This window comes from Mus pahari, chromosome 2 (genome assembly GCF_900095145.1).
Source record: "Mus pahari chromosome 2, PAHARI_EIJ_v1.1, whole genome shotgun sequence".
Taxonomy (NCBI): domain Eukaryota; kingdom Metazoa; phylum Chordata; class Mammalia; order Rodentia; family Muridae; genus Mus; species Mus pahari.
Genome location: NC_034591.1, coordinates 102,621,273 through 102,639,663, shown reverse-complemented (window position 1 = coordinate 102,639,663; position 18,391 = coordinate 102,621,273). Strand labels below are relative to the sequence as shown.

The 18,391-nt window shown below is 38.5% G+C and overlaps 1 protein-coding gene across 6 annotated transcripts in view; it reads right to left on the bottom strand.

Annotated features, from left to right (window-relative positions):
- The window catches only part of Alms1 (ALMS1 centrosome and basal body associated protein), a 102,420-nt gene that overhangs the window by 68,747 nt on the left and 15,282 nt on the right, over positions 1-18,391 (bottom strand). For 3 of the 6 annotated variants that reach the window (XR_003843230.1, XM_029534803.1, XM_029534805.1), the window contains exons 4-9: positions 15,664-15,784; positions 12,898-14,444; positions 12,471-12,589; positions 11,229-11,388; positions 2,720-6,604; positions 1,173-1,306 (exon numbers count right to left, since the gene is read on the bottom strand). Coding sequence is in view for 5 of the 6 variants with exons in the window: in XM_029534803.1 (XP_029390663.1) it covers positions 1,173-1,306; positions 2,720-6,604; positions 11,229-11,388; positions 12,471-12,589; positions 12,898-14,444; positions 15,664-15,784 (5,966 nt within the window). In the remaining variant the exon portion in view is untranslated. The remainder of the gene's footprint in view (positions 1-1,172; positions 1,307-2,719; positions 6,605-11,228; positions 11,389-12,470; positions 12,590-12,897; positions 14,445-15,663; positions 15,785-18,391) is intronic. The other 3 variants (XM_029534804.1, XM_029534806.1, XM_029534807.1) reach the window with 3 other exon arrangements.

Here is an 18,391-nt window from a genome sequence, read left to right as displayed (position 1 = left end):
GATGCAGAGGCCATGGAGGGATGTTCTTTACTGGCTTGCTCAACCTGCTTTCTTATAGAACCCAAGACTACCAGTCCAGAGATGGTCCTCTCCCCCTTGATCACTAAATGAGAAAATGCCCCACAGCTGGATCTGATGGAGGCACTTCCCCAACTGAAGCTCCTTTCTCTGTGATAACTCCAGCCTGTGTCAAGTTGACACACAAAACCAGCCAGTACAACATCTGATTTTCTTTTTTATGTACATGAGTGTTTTACCTGTATATCTGTGTACCACAGGTATGTCTGGTGACTTTGGGGGCCAGAAGACAGTGTCAGATCCCCTGGAACTGGAGTCATGGATGGTTGTGAACTACCATATGGATGCTGGGAACTGAACCCTGATACTCTTCAAGAACAACAATTGCTCTTAACCATTGAAGCATTTCTCCAGCCCCACATCATGCTGATTCTACGTAAAATTCAAAAGCATACTGTAGAGCAGCAGAAAGCCAACACATGTCAGGATTAGAAATAAAGGTAAGTCTAGGGAAGGAGATCCAAAAAAAAGTCATTTGTCAGGGTTTGGGGAGTGATGATTTGGTTTGGTTTTTTAAATATAATCTGGCTAAGTACCTCTTGCTGGCCTTGAACTTGTGATCCTCTGGACTTAGCCTCCCAAATACTAGGATTAAAGTACATGCTACCATGTCCAGTTCAATGGTATCTGTTAATGTTCTGTTTCTAGAGCTAAACAGGAAACACAGGAATAATTTTTTTTTTTTTTAAAGATAAATGCTTCCATTCAAGAAAGTCTGCTAAAGGGGAGGAAATAAGCACTATTAAAAAGAAAGCTGTTTTACATAAAACTACTTGAACTCTACTTTTAAACAGAACATCTACTTCTGAATCTGAGCTTCCATCTGAATTATAAGATGTAATGGAGACATTTAACCTCTCAACTGTAAAAATGCATTGGCAAAAAAACCTCAATTACTGTTTTACTACTATGATAATTCTGGAATGAATCAAAACTTAAAGAATCTAGTCCTTCAATTTTAACTTTTAGAGAATTAAGACGCTAAGACTTTAGCACAAGATTATCAGCAACTTATCTGGAGTCATCAATAAGTCAGAGCTCTCGTTTCTATTGCCCCCTTTCACAGTTTCAGTTTTCACTTCTAGGTTTTATACCTCAGACATGTGAGTTGCTCTTCCATGACCAAACAACTTTGCTTTTATCTCTTCTACTTTTCTCCTGTCATCTTCATTTAATTCTGAAATGGAGTATCCACGGTCACGTCCTAAATTAAACTTTAGATTCCAGGCTAGAGAGAAATCACAAAACAGTTGAGATTTTAAAACTGTGAAACTGGTAATTTTTAAGTTACTATTCAAGTAAAGAAAACCAGCTATATCTGCCCCTTAATGCACAACACAAAGCTGAGCATACGGTCTCAAGTATGTGACACACTAGTTCTTAAGAGGCCATTTCATTGAAGAGTCTGACCATCTACCAAAGCAGGGTATTTCTATGTAATCCAGGGTATGGTGGTTTGAATATGCTTGGGCTCACTCTGAGGAAGTGTGGTCTTGTTGGAGGAAGTGTGTCATTGTGGATATGGGCTTTAAGATCCTGCGAGCTGCCTGGAAGTCAGTCTTCTAGCAGCCTTCAGATGAAGATATAGAAGTCTCAACTCCTCCTGCTAGATGCTGCTATGCTCCCGCCTTGATGATAATGACTGAACCTCTGAACCTGTAAGTTAGCCCCAGTGAAATGTTGTCCTTATAAGAGTCGCCTTGGTCATGGTATCTGTTCACAGCAGTAAATAAGACAAAGGGTAATTCTGAACTTATGATCTCTGTGCCTCAGCCTCCTAGTACAGAGATTACAATTATGTGTCACCATAAATAAACTAAAAGTTTGGGTTTTTTAAACTATCCTCTACAGATTTATCTCCAAAGAAGCCAATCTAAATATAGTATTTAAATCATTAATCTTAATTTTTCTTCTAATCAAAGTCTCTTTATCTCCCCACAGTACTTGCCACTAACACCTCTATGATACCTAATACAAGCAAAACTAGGGAGATTTTGACAGAATCCAAATGTACAAGGAACCACACAGGCAGTTAGCCTCAAGATTCCGAGCCAGTCCTGAACCACGTACAAGTTACTACCCAAAACACATGTCCTTATGTCTTAAAGATTATTATGTCTCCTTTACAAAGATTCTATTAGAGATTAATGAGACTAATAAATACCCTTTAGACTTAGACCTCTAACCGAAGTTCTAGTACTAAAGACCAGGTAAGTGTCTTTCCCCTTAAGACTTTAGATCAACTCCAAAAATTTCATTAGAAAACAGAGAGAAAGCATACATAGATTTAGAATACAAAACAACTTACCGAAGAACAAATTGGAGACATATGTGTCCCCAAACAAGGATATTACAATAAGAGAATTAACTAAGGAAGTCTGTTAAAACTGTTGACCAAACTACTTTCTTACTGCTCATCTAACATGAGACTCTCCTTCTAAAACCATAAACACAGACTAGCACTACTGATCATATGTCTCATTTACAGCATTGTTCTTATTTTCCAGATTGTACATAGAAAATATGATCATTCTACAGTTCTATAAGAAAATGAAAGTAGAACTCCAAATGTCTCACTTTAAACTGCTAAGCTGTAATGCTCACAAGCCTGACTATGCCTATTATGTCAGTGAGTCCTTACCTTGGGTTCGGACCCGATATTCCTCTTCCTCTGCATTTTTAAGTATCTGCTTGGCTTGATTCAGTGAAGTTTCACACTGCAGAAGGTACTTTACATGTGCAGCCAGTGAATCTGTACTACCATAACCATCCTCGCTCTCTGACAACCACTCCTCTTCTCGGCTATCTGTTATGCTAGTCTTGGGTGAAGTATATGGAAAGAAGTTTAGAAAAACATCAGAAACAGATTGCAAAGACTCTGGTAAATTATTGTCCCATGAGCAGCAACCATCACTTACATCACTACTCGTGTCACTCTTTATGATTGTCATCATAGGGATGATAATTTTATTCCCAATGCCTGTACTGCAGCCTTCAGGTTCAGACCTCATTACAGACCTGGCAGCTTTATATTGCCTGAAAGTTTCATCATATGCCACTCTAGCTGTGCCTTCTGCTTCCTGTAGAGGACTTCTAAAGGTAGCTGAACTGATAAATTCCCAATTTCCAACACCCCTCTGGTACTTAAGGTTCGTCTGTGTGCCAATGTCCTTCTGTACATATTCAATGTGTGGAACTTCTTCTACAAATGACTCCCTCTGGGTACAAACATCAGGTGTGGAGGATTCTTTGAAGCAAACCATCTTCTTTGATTGTATAAATGAAACATCGTTAACATCTCTGAAAGGGACTAAGGGAGCAGAGAAATTGCATCGTTTCAGTGCCATATTTTCTGCTTCCATCAAGAGAGTCTGGATTTCTTTAAGGGTTTTAGAACCATGATCTATATCCTGGATTTCCTCATAGCCAACATTGGCAAAACCTAAAGATTCTGGCTTACATATGATAACTCCATCATCAATGTGTGAATTTAAAGGCATACTATCCACACTGAGACAAGAAGACTCAGAAGAATTCAAATTATCCATCAGCTCTTGGACATGTTCTGAGATAAGCTGGTGCTTTTCACTGTGTGAATAAGTACCAGGAATACCTGTAGGTAACCCAGAAATCTGGTCAGCTTGACCAAGACCACTTGAAACCTTCAGATCAACTTCAGTTAGATGTCTATCTGGCAGTTCCTGTGGGTAAAATGAATCTGACTTCTCTCTGTGTGAATGAGAACCAGACAGAAGTACTGGTACAACTGTGTTTACAACAGTTGGCTCAGAGACAGTTGAAATCTTCGGAATATCTTCACTTTGATCTCTATCTCGTAACTGTTTTTGAATGAAAATAACAGGTTTTACTTTTTGAGCACAGGAGCCATGAAAAGTTGTTGATAATGGAATCTTTTGGTCATCTGGTTTGATCACAGATGAAATTGCAGGATCCTCTCTATGTAAACAGGACCTCTGAGTAACTGTTGGCAACTCGGCCGTCTGGCAATCCAGCAAATCTGAAGCTGAAATCTTGTGTTTCTCTTTGTGTAAGCAGGAACCAGTTGAGACTGCAGGTCTCTTTTTCTGATCCGATAGTCCAGGAACAGTTGAAGCCTTCAAAGAACTTTCAGTTAGATCACGATCTGGTGAGGCCTTTTGATAATCACTGAGTTTTTCTTTATGGAAGTGGGAACTAGAAGGTCCTGCTGGTGTCCCAGGTGTCTGCGCTGCAAGTGCAGAACCATCTGACACCTTCAGAGCCTCTCCTGTGAGATGGCTGGCAGGCAACTCCTGTGGAGACAAAGCACTGGCCTCTCCCTGTGGATAGTAACTTGAAGGTTCTGTTGCTTTCCTGACCTTCTGGACAACTGGTTCAGGATGAAAAACATCTAATGCATCCCCACCAGTATTTGGCAACTCCTGCTGATGAAAACCACTGGACTTCTCTCTCCTTGAGAAGACTATTTGTGCCCCAGTCTTCTGATGAGCAGAGCCAGAGCCTACTGATTTCAAAGATACTTCAGTATGATCTGGTAACTTCTTCTGATAAGAGATAGAAGGAACTTCTTCAGGAACACCTAAAATTTGCAAAGCTTCTTCAGTAAGATCTGGCAAATCCTCGTGGTAAGCACTAGGCCCCTCTTTGTATAAGAGAGCAGAAGACACTACTGGTATTTGAGTTTTCAGTTCAGTGGATCCAACATCACCTAAAACTTTCAAAGCCTTTTCACTAAGATCTGGAAATTCTTGTGGGTGAGAAACAGTGCGCCTCTCTATATATGATTGGGAAGTAGAATGTACTGTTGGTATGCCAGTCTTCTGGTCAGTTGGTCCAGGAACAACTGATTCTTTGTGACCTTTAGTTAGCTGACTATCTGACATAGGCTGCTGGTAGAAAATAATGGGCTTTCCTCCAACAGAACAGGAAGCCAAATATATTGGTGGCTCCCCAGTCTTTAGGTCAGCTGGTGCAGGAGAAGCTTCTTTAGGAAGATGACCATCTGGCAAGGCCTGATGGTAGAAAATAATGGACTTCTCTCCAACTGAGTAGGAACCTGATGATCCTGTTGTTATGTTAGTCTGTTCAGTTGATCCAGAAATCCTTGGAACTTTGAAAGACATTGCAGATAGAGTGTTACCTGGAAAACCAGCTTGGTAAAAAATAATGGACTCTTCTCCAGGGAAGTAGGAACTAGGAGTTACTGTTGGTGCCCCAGTGTTCTGGTCAGGTGGTCCAGAAGCTGCTAAAACATTCAGAGGCTCTCCAGGCAAATGATCAACTGACAGAGTCTGTTGGTAGAAAATCTGAGGCTTTTCTCTTTGTGAGAAAGAAGCAGAAGTTACTGTTGGTATAGCAATGTTCTGGTTAACTGGCCAAGGAACAGCTGAAACTTGCAGATCCTCTTCAGATAGACCACCATCTGGCAGGGTCTGCTGGTAGAAAATACTAGGCTTTTCTCTTTGTAAAAAGAAAGTAGAAGACATTGTTGGTGTCACTGTCTTCTGGTCTACTGTTCCAGTTGTACCCAAGATTTTCTGGGCCTCTTCAATTAGGTGGCTGTCTGGAAACTTCTGCTGATTAGAAATATTGGGTCTCCCTTTGTAAGAGGAGGAAGCAGAGGTTAGAGCTGTTATTCCAGATAGCTTGTCAAATGACTTACAAACAGAAGAAGCTTTGAAAACATCTTCAGGTAGATGACTACCTGGCAAGGTTAGCTGGTAGGGGGAAACAGGCTTCTCTGCATGCGAAGAGGAAGTAGGGAGTACTGTTGTTAGATCAGTCTTCTGGTCAGCTGGTCCTGGTATAAAGGTTTTTGTAGGGCCTTTTGCTGAATGACTATCTGACAACTCCTGCTGATAGAAAACACTGGGCATCTCATCATATGGGTGAGAAACCCCAGACTTCTGGCCAGCTGGTCCAGATTCAAATGCGACCTTTCTAGACCCTATAGGTACACGGCTGTCTGGCAACTCTTGGTGGCAAATATTACCAGGTTTTGTTTTGTGCTGGTAGGTACTAGAGGATGCTGTTGGAATGTCAGCCTTCTTGTGAGCAGATCCAGAATCAGTGGAAACTTTCACATCTTCGGGCAGGTTCTTTCCTCTATGAGAATAAGAAAGAGAGAATTCTGATGGTAAAGGAGTCTTCTGGTCACCTGGGCCAGGAATAACAGAAACTGGCAATGTTTCTTCAGTTAGTAGACTGTCTGATAATGTTTGCTGGTAGAAAGCTTTATTATCAGCTGATCCAGAAACAGCTGAAACATTTAGAGGCTCTTTGCCTTGATGTCTGTGTGACACAGGATGCTGGTAGAAAATAGATTTCATTCCTTTAGAGTAAGAACTAGATTGTACTGGTAGCATCTCAGGCTTCTGGACAGCTGTCCTAAGAGCAGGTGACACTTTCCGAACCCCTTCATTAAGATGCCTATCTGGCAACTCTTCTTGGTGAAACCTCCCAGGCTTTATTTCCTGTGAGTAAGCAGAAGAGACTACTGCTGCTCCAGTCTTCTGGTCAACAGATCCTGTGAGATAGAATGAAGCCATTCTAAGAAGGAAGTTTAAAGCTACACATACCTACATTTAAAAAGTCAGAGTTTTCAATTAAAAAACTTAATCATGGAACTCAAGGTCTTAGAAAATAAATATGAAGCAAATGTGTAATCAGTAGACGGAAATAAGGATCAGAACAAAAATTACTGAAATGGAAACACAGAGAACAGACGAGCTAATGAAACAAGGAGAGGGTTCTTTGACAAGATAAAAAGGCTTAGCAAATTCTTAGCAAAACTACCCAAGAGAAAGGATACCCAAATTAATACAATTAGAGATGAAGAAAGGGAGATATTGCAATAGATAACAATAAAATTCAGAGAATTATTAAAACATATCAATATGAAAACACATATTCCAATAAGCTAGAAAATCTTTTTAAAACATGGATAAATTTCTAAGTATGTATTTCCTTAGTTTTGTTTTCTATAAAGAGACACCATGACCAAAGCAACCTAAAAAAAAAAAAAAAAAAAAAAAACAACCCTTTTTTGTTTTATTTCATTTATATTAAGTATTTTAATCTACAACCGGGGCTTACAGTTTCAAGAGGGCAAGTCTATGACCATCATTGATAGGGAACATGGTGGCAGGCAGGTATGGCCCTAGAGTAGTAGCTAAGTTTTTTACATCTTGAAATACAATCACTAGGCAGAGAGAGCACTCACTGGGAACAGTATGGAGTTTTCAAACCTAAAAGCCCACGCATGGCAAACACTACCACCATCAAAGACATATCACTCAATTCCTAAACAGTTCCACCAATTGGAGGCCAGGTATTCAAATAAATGAGTCTATGAGGGGCCATTTTCATTCAAACCACCAGACATGAACTATAAAAATTAAACCAAGATATAAATAACTTAAACATATCTACAACAAGCAATGAGTCTGAAGTTTTTGTTTGTTTGTTTGTTTTGTTTTTTTACAAAGTCACCTAAAAATGTCCTGGCCCAGATGGTGCCATGTCATTGCTGAATTTTATCAGACTTTCTTTTTCCCTTGGTTTTTCAAGGCAGGGTCTCTCTATGGAGCTCTGGCTGTCCTGGGACTCTCTCTGTAGACCAGACCTGCCTCTGCCTCCAAAAACTGGGATTAAAGGCTTATATAACCACCACCCAGACAATCAGACCTCTTTTAAAACTTTGTTTTAATACTTTGTTTTACTTAATGTATGTGTGTACACAAATACTAGTTGTCGTGATAAGATTGGCTCCCATATGCTCATATATTAGAATACTTAGTCACCAGGGAGTGGAACTTTTTGATAGGATTAGAAGGATCAGGAGGAGTGGCCTTGTTGGAGCAAGTGTGTTACTGGGGGTGGGGTTTGAGTTTTTAAAAGCCCATGCCAGGCCCAGGTTCTCTCTCTGCCTGTGGATCAGAATCTAAAAGTCTCAGCTACTACTCCAACCTTTGTGTGTTGCTATGTTCCCCAACATGATGATAATGAACTAAGCCCCAGAAACTAAAGGCAATCCCCCAGTTAAAAGCTTCCTTTAGTAAGACTTACCCTGGTCATAGTGCCTCTTCACAGCAATAGAACAGTGACTAAGACACCAGTGTACTATGTTGTGCATTAGAGGTCAGAAGACAACATTCAAAAGTCAGTTCTCCCTTCACAGGAATCAAACACCCAGTTAGCACAGCAAGTGCTTTTTCCCACTAAGCCAACCCTTTGACTCTACATTATATCTTTTCTTTAAATATTACTTATCTTTATGTGTACATGTGTTTTGTCTAAATATGTCTGTGCACCAAATGCATGCAATACCTGCAGAGACCAAAGAAAGGTGTAAACTGGCCTGAATTGGCATTGTAGATGTTGTTAGCTGCCATGTGATGCTGGGACTCAAACCAAGGTCCTCTAGAAGAATAGCCAGTTCTCTTTAAACATTAAGTCATCTCTTTAGCCCCTACCAGATCTTTAAAGAAGAACTACCAATGGTCCCCAAACTATTCCAAATAATAGGATAAAAAAGGTATACTACCAAATTCATTTTATGAAGTCAGTTTTACTCTGATACCAATGCTAGACAAGAACTCACAAAAAAAGAAAATAGGTCTGTACACCAGAAGAACACAAATGCTTAAAATCTCAGTAAAATACTTCAAACTAAATTCAACATTTTAATACATTATAAGGGTAATTTACCATGAATGACCAAGTTAGCTTAATTCCAGGAATGTAAGAATGAATTGACATATATAAGTTAATAAGCACAACATACAACATTAGTGAACTCTTGACAGAAATCACACAATCACCTCAACAGATATAGAAAATACCACTGACAAAGTCCAATACCCACTAAGATAAAAGTCCTGAAGAATTAGAAACAGAAGAAACATATCTCAATATACCACATAAGCTAACATATTCCTAAATGGGAAATAACTGAAAATCTAGGAGCATTTACCTTCTCCACTCGGATTAAATAATATTAAGTCTTATCTACAACAATAAGACAAAAGAAATACAAGATATTCAAAGAGAAAAGGAAAAGAAATCAAAGCCCTCCTGTTTGCAAGTAATATGATCAAATGCTTAAAAAATAAGACTTAGTGAGTTGGTTCAGCCGGTTAAGATTGCTTGCCATACAAGCCTGGTAACACAAATTTAATTCCTAGAACCCATAATAGAAAGAGAAGACCAACTCTCAAAAACTATCATCTGAAGTCCACATGCACTGAAGAGACAAAGACAACTAGATCAACAACCTGGCCAAAGGGCTGGTGAGATGGCTCAGTGGGTAAGAGCACCCGACTGCTCTTCCGAAGGTCCCGAGTTCAAATCCCAGCAACCACATGGTGGCTCATAACCATCTGTAACAAGATCTGACTCCCTCTTCGGGAGTGTCTGAAGACAGCTACAGTGTACTTACATATAATAAAAAAAAAAAAAAAAAAAAAAAAGTTTCTGAATATATTTTCTTCCAAAGCTCTAGTTTAGTGGTATCATCTATGTGAATACTTAAGGAGGCCTTTCTGGCCCAACATACAAGGACTTAGAATGCATGCCTATTTTCACAGAGAAAGGAGGAAGAACACCTTACATGAAGGTGCTTGTAGATATAGCACTTGGCAAGGGCCTCTTAGAAACAGAAGATGCCACTGTACTGTGTTCATGTGGGCAGAGAGTGACAAGGGATCACTCCAAGGTCCTTACTTTGTCACTAGAGTTCTTGTGACCATCCAAAGGCTCTACTTCCTAATGCCATCACTCTGAGAGTAAGAATTTCAAAGAGAAAATTTTAGGGGACACAATCATTCTGACTATATGAATCCCCATCTTCTCAAAAACAAACAAACCATTTTTCCTAACTAGAAGGCAAAAGTAATTGAGCTCAAGAGAAGTATTAATGCAAATAATCTTGTACAAAAGAGCACAGGAGATCATTTTGAGGAAGAAAGCATATTATTTACTGAGGAAGGTGGTGAGCAGTAGAAGCAGATTGAGAGTGGCCTACGGGAAACTTAGAATTTGCCAGGCATGGTGGTACTCACCTCATCTCAGCACTCAAGGCAGAGGCAGGCAGACCTCTGTGAGTTCAAGGCCAGCCTGGTCTACACATTGAGTTCCAGGACAGCCAGCACTACATAGTGAGATCCTTATCTCAAAAAAGAAAAGAGGAAAAAGGAAGGGGGAAAAAAAAAGAAAACTTAGAATTTATATTGAAGGGAAAACTAAACGAAAATGACTAAATAAAGATTAGCAGATAATTCTCTGAAGAAATTGGAGAAATTGATCCTAGGGTGTTTGCCTAAAGAATCTGATGGTATGGCTTGGCTCACACTCCAAAACCTCAAAATCAATTATGCCAACAATATAATTCAGTCTAAGAGCAAAGGCAAGGAAAACTGCCTAAAGGCCAAGTAACCTGGAGTTCTGTGCTCAAGGGCAGGTAAAAGGTGTCCCAGTGGGACCTTTTTGTTTAATCCAGGTCTCAAACAACTGGACAAACTCACAATGGTGAGACAGATCTTCCATATTCAGTCCACTTACTCAAATCTCTTTCTCAGATATCCTTTCAGGTATGTGTAGAGATACTGCTTTACCAATTATCTGGTGTGTTAAGTTTTTTTGTTGTTGTTGTTTTGTTTTTGTTAACTTAAAACAAGCTACATTCAATTGAAATAAGGAGACCTCAATTAAGAAAATGCCTCCATAAAGTCAGCCTACAGGCAAGCTGTGGGGCATTTTCTTGATTAATGATTGATGTGGGAAGAAAGGACCCAGCCCACTGTGGATTGTGCTACTGCCTGGCCAAGTGGTCCTGGGATATGTAAGGAAAAAAACCAGCAAGCCAGGAGGAGCAAGGCAATAAGCAGCATTCCTCCAAGGTTCTGCTTCAGTTCCTGCCTCCAGTATCCTTGAGTTGCTGCCCTGATTTCCCTCAGTTATGAAGTTATTTCGATGAAATAAGCCCTTTTCTCCCCAGGTTGATTTTGGCCATGGTATTATCACAGTTATAAAACCACAAAATAAGACATCCGGGCATCCTTTAATCCATCCAACTGCTAGAAAGGCATGGTAAGATAATAAGCACGATCAAGATATAAAGAGGATAGTTAATGCCTACATTTTCTACATACCTGTTGAATGTGTATGTGTTGTTACCAGAGTGTCAGGAGATACCCTCAACATTCTGAGATTGGAGGAATGATATTCTGACTCACTGGTTGGTTCTTGAGGAATAAATGAAGGCAATGAAGATGGAGAAGCCTGGCTAATGCCCAGATTGGAACAATCTACCTATGAAATGAGAAATGAAGGGGAAAAAATTCTATTAATTTGACACTTAGTTGGCTAAAAAACAAACCTCATCATAAAAATGGACACGAGGTTTTTTTGTTTTTTTTTTTACTTAATTTTACATGTATGAGTGTTTTGCCTGCATATATGTATGTGCACCTGGTACAGAGTTTAGAGAAAGTTGTTGGATCCCCTGTAACTAGAGTTACAGATGATTATGACCCACCATATGGACACTAGAAATAGAACCCAGGTCTTCTCTAAGAACAAGTTGGGGATGGAGAGATTTGCAGCAGGCAAGATTACTGGCTACTCTTCCTGAGTTCAATTCCTTACTACCATATGGCAGCTCACAAGGGTCTGACTCCAGTCCTTGAGAATCCAATGCCCTCTTCTAGTTTCCAAAGGTACTACTACAAGCATGTGGTGTGAAAGATACATGCAGGCAAAACATTCACATATATAAAAATAAAGTAAATCTTTAAAAAGAAAAACAATCGTTCTTCACTGTTGCTCCATCTCCTTAGCACAACACACTGAGGAGTTTTACCAGATGCTTATGATTCTATTCCTCCCCACTGAAATCTCAGAAGGAAGACGTTTACTGAGACCAGTGGAAGCTTACAGTAAGACCTGGGCCAGTCTAGTAACAGAGTGAGATTCATGTTCTCAAGCCATTTGAATTCATATATAGATCATATTTTGTTTGGTTAAGACAGGTTTACAATGCTGGCTCAGAGAATATCACATATAAATAACTGATGGCATTAAAGCATAAATGCATATAAATCTCCACTAAATTTATAAGATATTTAGGTAAAAAAACATATAGTACTATTAACTTTATAAAGGATCAGTCTAGTCATGCCCTACAGGACAGAATCCAAAGATACACATAAACATGATTTTACTTTTTATTTGTTTACTTGTTTGTATGTTTGGAGGAGGATCTCATGTAGTCCAGGCTGACCTCAAACTCCTCACTATATAGCTGGGGCTGGCTTTGAACTCCTGATCCTCCTGTCTCCACATCTCCACTAGAAAGGACTGTATTCTATAATGATCACTTCATTGTATCTCACCTCTCTTTGCAATTCAGCAATTCTTTCACTGTGTGCACCAGCACTTTCATAAAGGCTGGAGTACTTAGCATCACCACACAGAGTAAGGATGCCAGATTCAGCCTTCCCCTGTAGGCCCTCTATTAAAAAAAAGGAAAAAAAAAAAAAAAAGTCATGTTGCATAACTATAACACACACACACACACACACACACACACACACAAACACACACACACAGCCTAACTCAGCCCCCAAGGCCAAGGAATTTCACCTTGGCCTTCATCAGCTTCCAGGAATACCTCTTGGCTGACTATAACCAGTGATGCATCATGAATCAGTGTTAATGCAAAGTGGGACCTGCATCACATGCTGCCAAGTTTGCTAATTAGCTGTTCCATACAGCAGCAGATTAGACCTTCAATGGGGTTACTACAGTTTATATCCTTACCCAATTTATAGCCTGAGGAATCTGCAACTTCTTCAAAGGTCTGCTGCTTTAAATCTTCTAAAACCCAAGATTCTGAAGTTGCTATTTTCATCGCAATACTAATGCTTGAAGATCCTACCTTCTCTGTAAGGTCAAGATTGCTTATACCATATTGAAATGAAGGTGACTGTGTTTCAAGACCAACAGCCTGATTGTAAGCTTTTTCACTTAAAGATGACTTAAGCTCTAGAGTGACAGAAACCGGCTTACTGGGCATGTTCTGAGGAGCATTAATGGGTGATTTTAAATCTGGATACAGATATAGGGAGCTAGCATCATCTTCTTTATACAACAATGGTTTTGAATCTGCTGGTTCAAACACCCCAGGAGTAGACTGGTATTTCAGATACTTAAGCTTATCGATGAAAGAGATTTCACTCTTACAATTTAATGGGGAAAGATCTGGTTTTAGGGGTTCTTTCTCTTCGCTGTCATCTGCTAACAGTTCAGTGTTGTCCGTTTGAGTCTCGCTTATAAGACTCTCTTGATTGGAAGACTCAATTGAGGCAATAATTGCCTCAAAGGCTACATTTTCAGTAGCATCAACATTTTTCTCATCAAAAGTAGAAGCTGCCTTTTGGTTTCTTTCCTCTTTAAAATAGAGTTGCTCTGATGTTTCATCCAAGTTGGATTTGACTGTCTGAAGAGGACAACCAGAGATATTAAGTCCTCTGTAGAGAATATATGGTTCTGCAACTTGTTTTTTACTATCAGGGACAGCAACAGTCCCAATATACTTTATCTCTGGATATTTGGCATGCATCTGAGAAGATGCCCAAGTATTTCTAGTCTCCTTTTGCTTAAAGAATTGAGATAATTCTTTCTGCAGATCTTCATTTCTTTCAAAACCCTCCAAAGAATCATTCTTTAGACTCATCTCATCTTCTGCTGAAGTCCTTAAACAAACATTCTCAAGATGATTATAAGAGGTCAAAGGAACCCCTTTTCCTCTTTTTAACATGCGTTGCAGAAAAGAGTATGGCATTTTATCAGGAAGAGGAGTAATTTTACATGGGAAGGAAGCATGGTCCTTACTGGCTAGACATGCTTCAGTCTGTTGTAAGGCTTTCTGGTCCCAATACTGATTATATGAACAAGAAACACCAAAACTGTTGTTTCTTTTAGCAGCTATACTTTCATCACTAATATCGGATAAAGTTGAGGTGGAAACTTGGTCTTTATCAGCCAAGTTGCCTTCTGGCTGCTGAGTGTCCTTTTCTGGTGGCCATGACATATATGAAAACGGGACATCATGATCTGAGTCATTCTGGCTTTTCAGTTCATCAGGGGCATTAGATGGTATAGTTTCTCCATTATTCTCTTGTTCAAACATGAAAAGAGAGCGCTGAGACCCACAAGTTGTGCTACCTGTAAGTGGATGCTGAGATATACTAAAGCAACTGTTAGCTAAGTCTGAAGATGTTTCTGAGGTGGCTTGGATTAAAGCTTCACTAACTTCTGATGGTCGAGCAAGCCATTCAGTATCTTCAGACTTATCAGGAATTCCTCTGAAAATATGAAGTCAGAAAGAAATAATTAGCTCCTGAGTATTAACTAATTAATTAATAATTTAAAATAATAACTAATATCAGATAAAGTTGAGATGGAAACTTGGGTCTTTATCAGCCAAGTTGCCTTCTGGCTGCTGAGTGTCCTTATCTGGTGGCCATGACATATAGGAATACAGGACATCATGATCTGATTATTATTATTGTTATTGTTAATAATAATTTCTAAATACTAATACAAAAATACAAACCTGGTGTCACTAAAATCAGGCTTACTTGAAAGTGCATTTTTAAAAGTTCTAACCTTCAATCTTTAGCTAAAGATTAAACAAAGAAAATTTTGCAACCAATAAGTAAACTACCACCTGATGTTGTTGCTGCATTCTCCTAAAACAGAATCAATTTCAACATTACAAAAAAAGTTTAAAAGCTTGCCTTTTAATAAGGTTTGCTATTTTTAAATGCATGCTACCTACTATGAATTGATACTCACAAACTTATATTCCTCAGTTTACTGGTTATTTATTGGGCTTATAGATCTACTCCCAAAATACAATATAGCTTAATCACCTTGATAATCCAAAGGAAACAAAGAACTTTGCAACCATGATTCTAAAGTAATATACAGCATAATGACAGGGGTTTTATAAGTTTACTTTCTAAATATCTAGAGGTTTGAGTTTAAGGTAGAGTTTTCTTTTGGTTTTAACAGAAAACAAAGCCTTGGACGGTTCCAAGTATGTTTCTGAAGAATTACAGAATGTCCTTCCATTTTGATTGTTCTAAAAGACATCAATTTGAAATATAAAAATCTTACTTGATATTTGCACGGTATAAAGAAAGCTAACTAGACTGATTCAAGAACAGCTGAGCAAACTCAAAGTGCAGACAAATTAATTTCTTAAAAATAAATCCCTGTTTTCTTGCAGAATGGAGGGGAAGGACAGCAGCAGCATACAGAGATTTAGAATAGGAAACTCAGGTACTGATAACCAAAGTTTGCCTAAAGGCTACACAAAACCATACATGATTTCTAAATAAACTATAGTTACATGGTACATCTCTACATGTAAAATACTGCACCACTTTAAGACACAAGAATATGCTAAGAATACCTGACCTCTATTCCCAATCCCACTTTAGCGTGAAACCATTAATACTATTAACAACTTACTACAAGAGTAGAACATTTAGACGGCAAATAAATGAATCACCCCACCTCAAAGGTGCAAATTCTAGTTCACTTTGTTGAAACAAGGAATCAGGCTCAACCTCTTCTTGGTCTTGTATCAAACATGTTAGCAAAGGCAAATCAGGAGCAGCAAAGTTATCCTGTATCACTGCAAAGTTTCAAATATAAAAAGGCTGAGCAATCAAAAGTGCAATGTTTACCTTACTCATGCCATTCTTTAAAGCACCTTCTACATCATGACAATAATAATATATATACTAACAGCAGCAATCATATATGGAATAAGAAAAAGTCTAGACATTTAACATACAGTATTTCATTTAATCCGTGAAGACTTAAGAGTAAGTACCATCACTACTTAGAGGTAAGGAAATTTATTTACAAAACAGTATAATTAAATAATCTCTTCATATGTAAATAGGTTAAATGACAGCATTCTAACTCCTTTACAAATTACTATACAATTTACATTAATTATTAACAATCATTAGCAATTAAAGTGTGTCTTTTTTACTAACTTTCATTCTGTGTAGGTGTTAGGTGGGTGGGTGGGTGGGTGGGTGTGAGTGTGTACTGGTGATCAAATGGCAATCAGGAGGCAACTTTAAGTAATCATTTCTCTCCTTCCACTGAGTGGGAAGAATCAAACCTAGGTCATCAGGTTTAGCAGCAGGTGCCTTTGCCTGCTAAGTCATATTGCTGGCCCTCAATCTTAAGTAATAGGAAATTTTATATATGAATATATCAAAGGGCAGTCTAAGGGTTCTGGGGCCTATGACACTGCTAAGAGATGATGAGGATCAAAATTATATTAAAAATAATATTAAAACAAGGCCTCCCTCTTAAATATTTGTTTTACAAAATGGCTTGTCAAGAAAATTATGTATGGTGTTAATACATAACACCATAGTAGCAGTTTTAAATAAACATTTCTTAAATTTTCTGTTTAAACTCTACCATAAAATGGTATTACAAGCACAAATGCTCTTTGAAGTTCTGGTTCTGAAATGTATAAAATAGGTATGTTACCTAAAGAGTTTGAACCTTAAAAAGAAAAAAGCACTATAGTTTCCTAACAGCTTAAGTATTTTTTGTTGTTGGGTTGGGGGGGGGGTTGTTTTTGTTTTTTCAAGACAGGTTTCTTTGTATAGTCCTGGCTGTCCTGGAATTCGTTGTGTAGATCAGGATGGCCTCAAACTCAGAGATCTGCCTGCCTCTACCTCTCTGCTTCTACCTCTCTCTCCTCTACCGCTCCCTTCCGAGTGCTGGGACTAAAGGCATATGCTCAGCTTAAATAATTCCTATCTCTTTAAATATATATAGTATAAAACACTTATTCCCTATAGCACTTATTAAATTACAAAACAAAAATTATTCCTATAAAACTTGATTTTTAAGACAGCAACCTATGAAAATTGTCTAGTGATGTGCTGCTAAAACTAAATTGCTTTTTCAACATGAGTCTAATGATTGCTACAGCACACTTTCTTGATTTCAACTATGTCTACACTTGAGGACTCCACCTGGCACCAGCCTTCTTCCTGAAATGCCCTCAAAGGAGTTTTGCTCACATTGGTGATATAGGCCCTCACTTGGGACCCTAACATTCTCACTGCTCTGGACTGGCACACATGTTTAGATCCTCTCAAATTCTATAAAGCTGCTTTATCACAGGTATATCCTCAATGACAAGCAGAGTATCTGCTATATACTTAGTAGGAGGTATTAAATTAAAACTTACTGAATTGGTTAAAAATAAGAAATGATAGTAACTTTAAAAACATAATTTTAGTAAAGAGCTTTCTGGTCAAGCATAAAAACCTGAGTTCAATTCCATAATTGTTGTAAAGTTAGGTGTGGTATGGCACACTTGCAATCCCAGTGCTGGAAAGGTAAAACAGGCAAATCCATGGGTTTTTCTGGCCAGCCAATGAGTCAAATCAGTGAGTTACAGGTCAGTAAGGGACAATGTTTCAAGAAAGAAAATGGATGGCTTCTGACAAAACCTGAGTCTGTCCTTCAGCATGCATACTGAAATACCCACACACATGCACGCACACACACACAAAGAAAAACTTAACATCAGAGAAGAGCTAATATGGTTCATCCCTGGCACTGACTTAGATAATCATTTTTAAACCTTCAAAACAGATAATCTTCATCCCTTGAAGAATCAACAAAGTTCTTTAAAAGAAACTAGGGCTAACACCACAAAGGACTCTGGTGAGTACAAGAAACTATTTTCAATTAACTAGGTATAACGGTCATTAAAAATTAGTTATCTGATGCTGGAGAGATAGCTTAATGGTTAAAAGAACTGGCTGCTGCTCTTCCAGAGGACCTAAGTTTGACTCCCAGCACCTACATGGTGACTTACAATCATTTGTGACTCCAGTTCCAAGGGATCTGACACCCTCTTCTGGCCTTCTCCAGCATCAGTCACTCGAGTGGTACACAAACATATATGCAGGCAAAATACCCATACACATAAAATAATATGAAAAATAAATAATAAAATTATCCCTAACCAGATACCAGAATTTACAGAAATCTTTATTATCAAAAACATTGAAATAAAACCAAAAAAAAAAAAATCATAAGTAATTAGTTATAAGTATCATTTGAGCATCTCCTTAAATATTTAAAAATATCTGAGTGGTGTTTGAGAGTTAAATCAGGTTAAGTAGAAAAATGTAGTTTTTAGAAGAGCAAGCCACACTGCCGGGGAGAGAGCAGACTGGAGAGGAGGGACCCG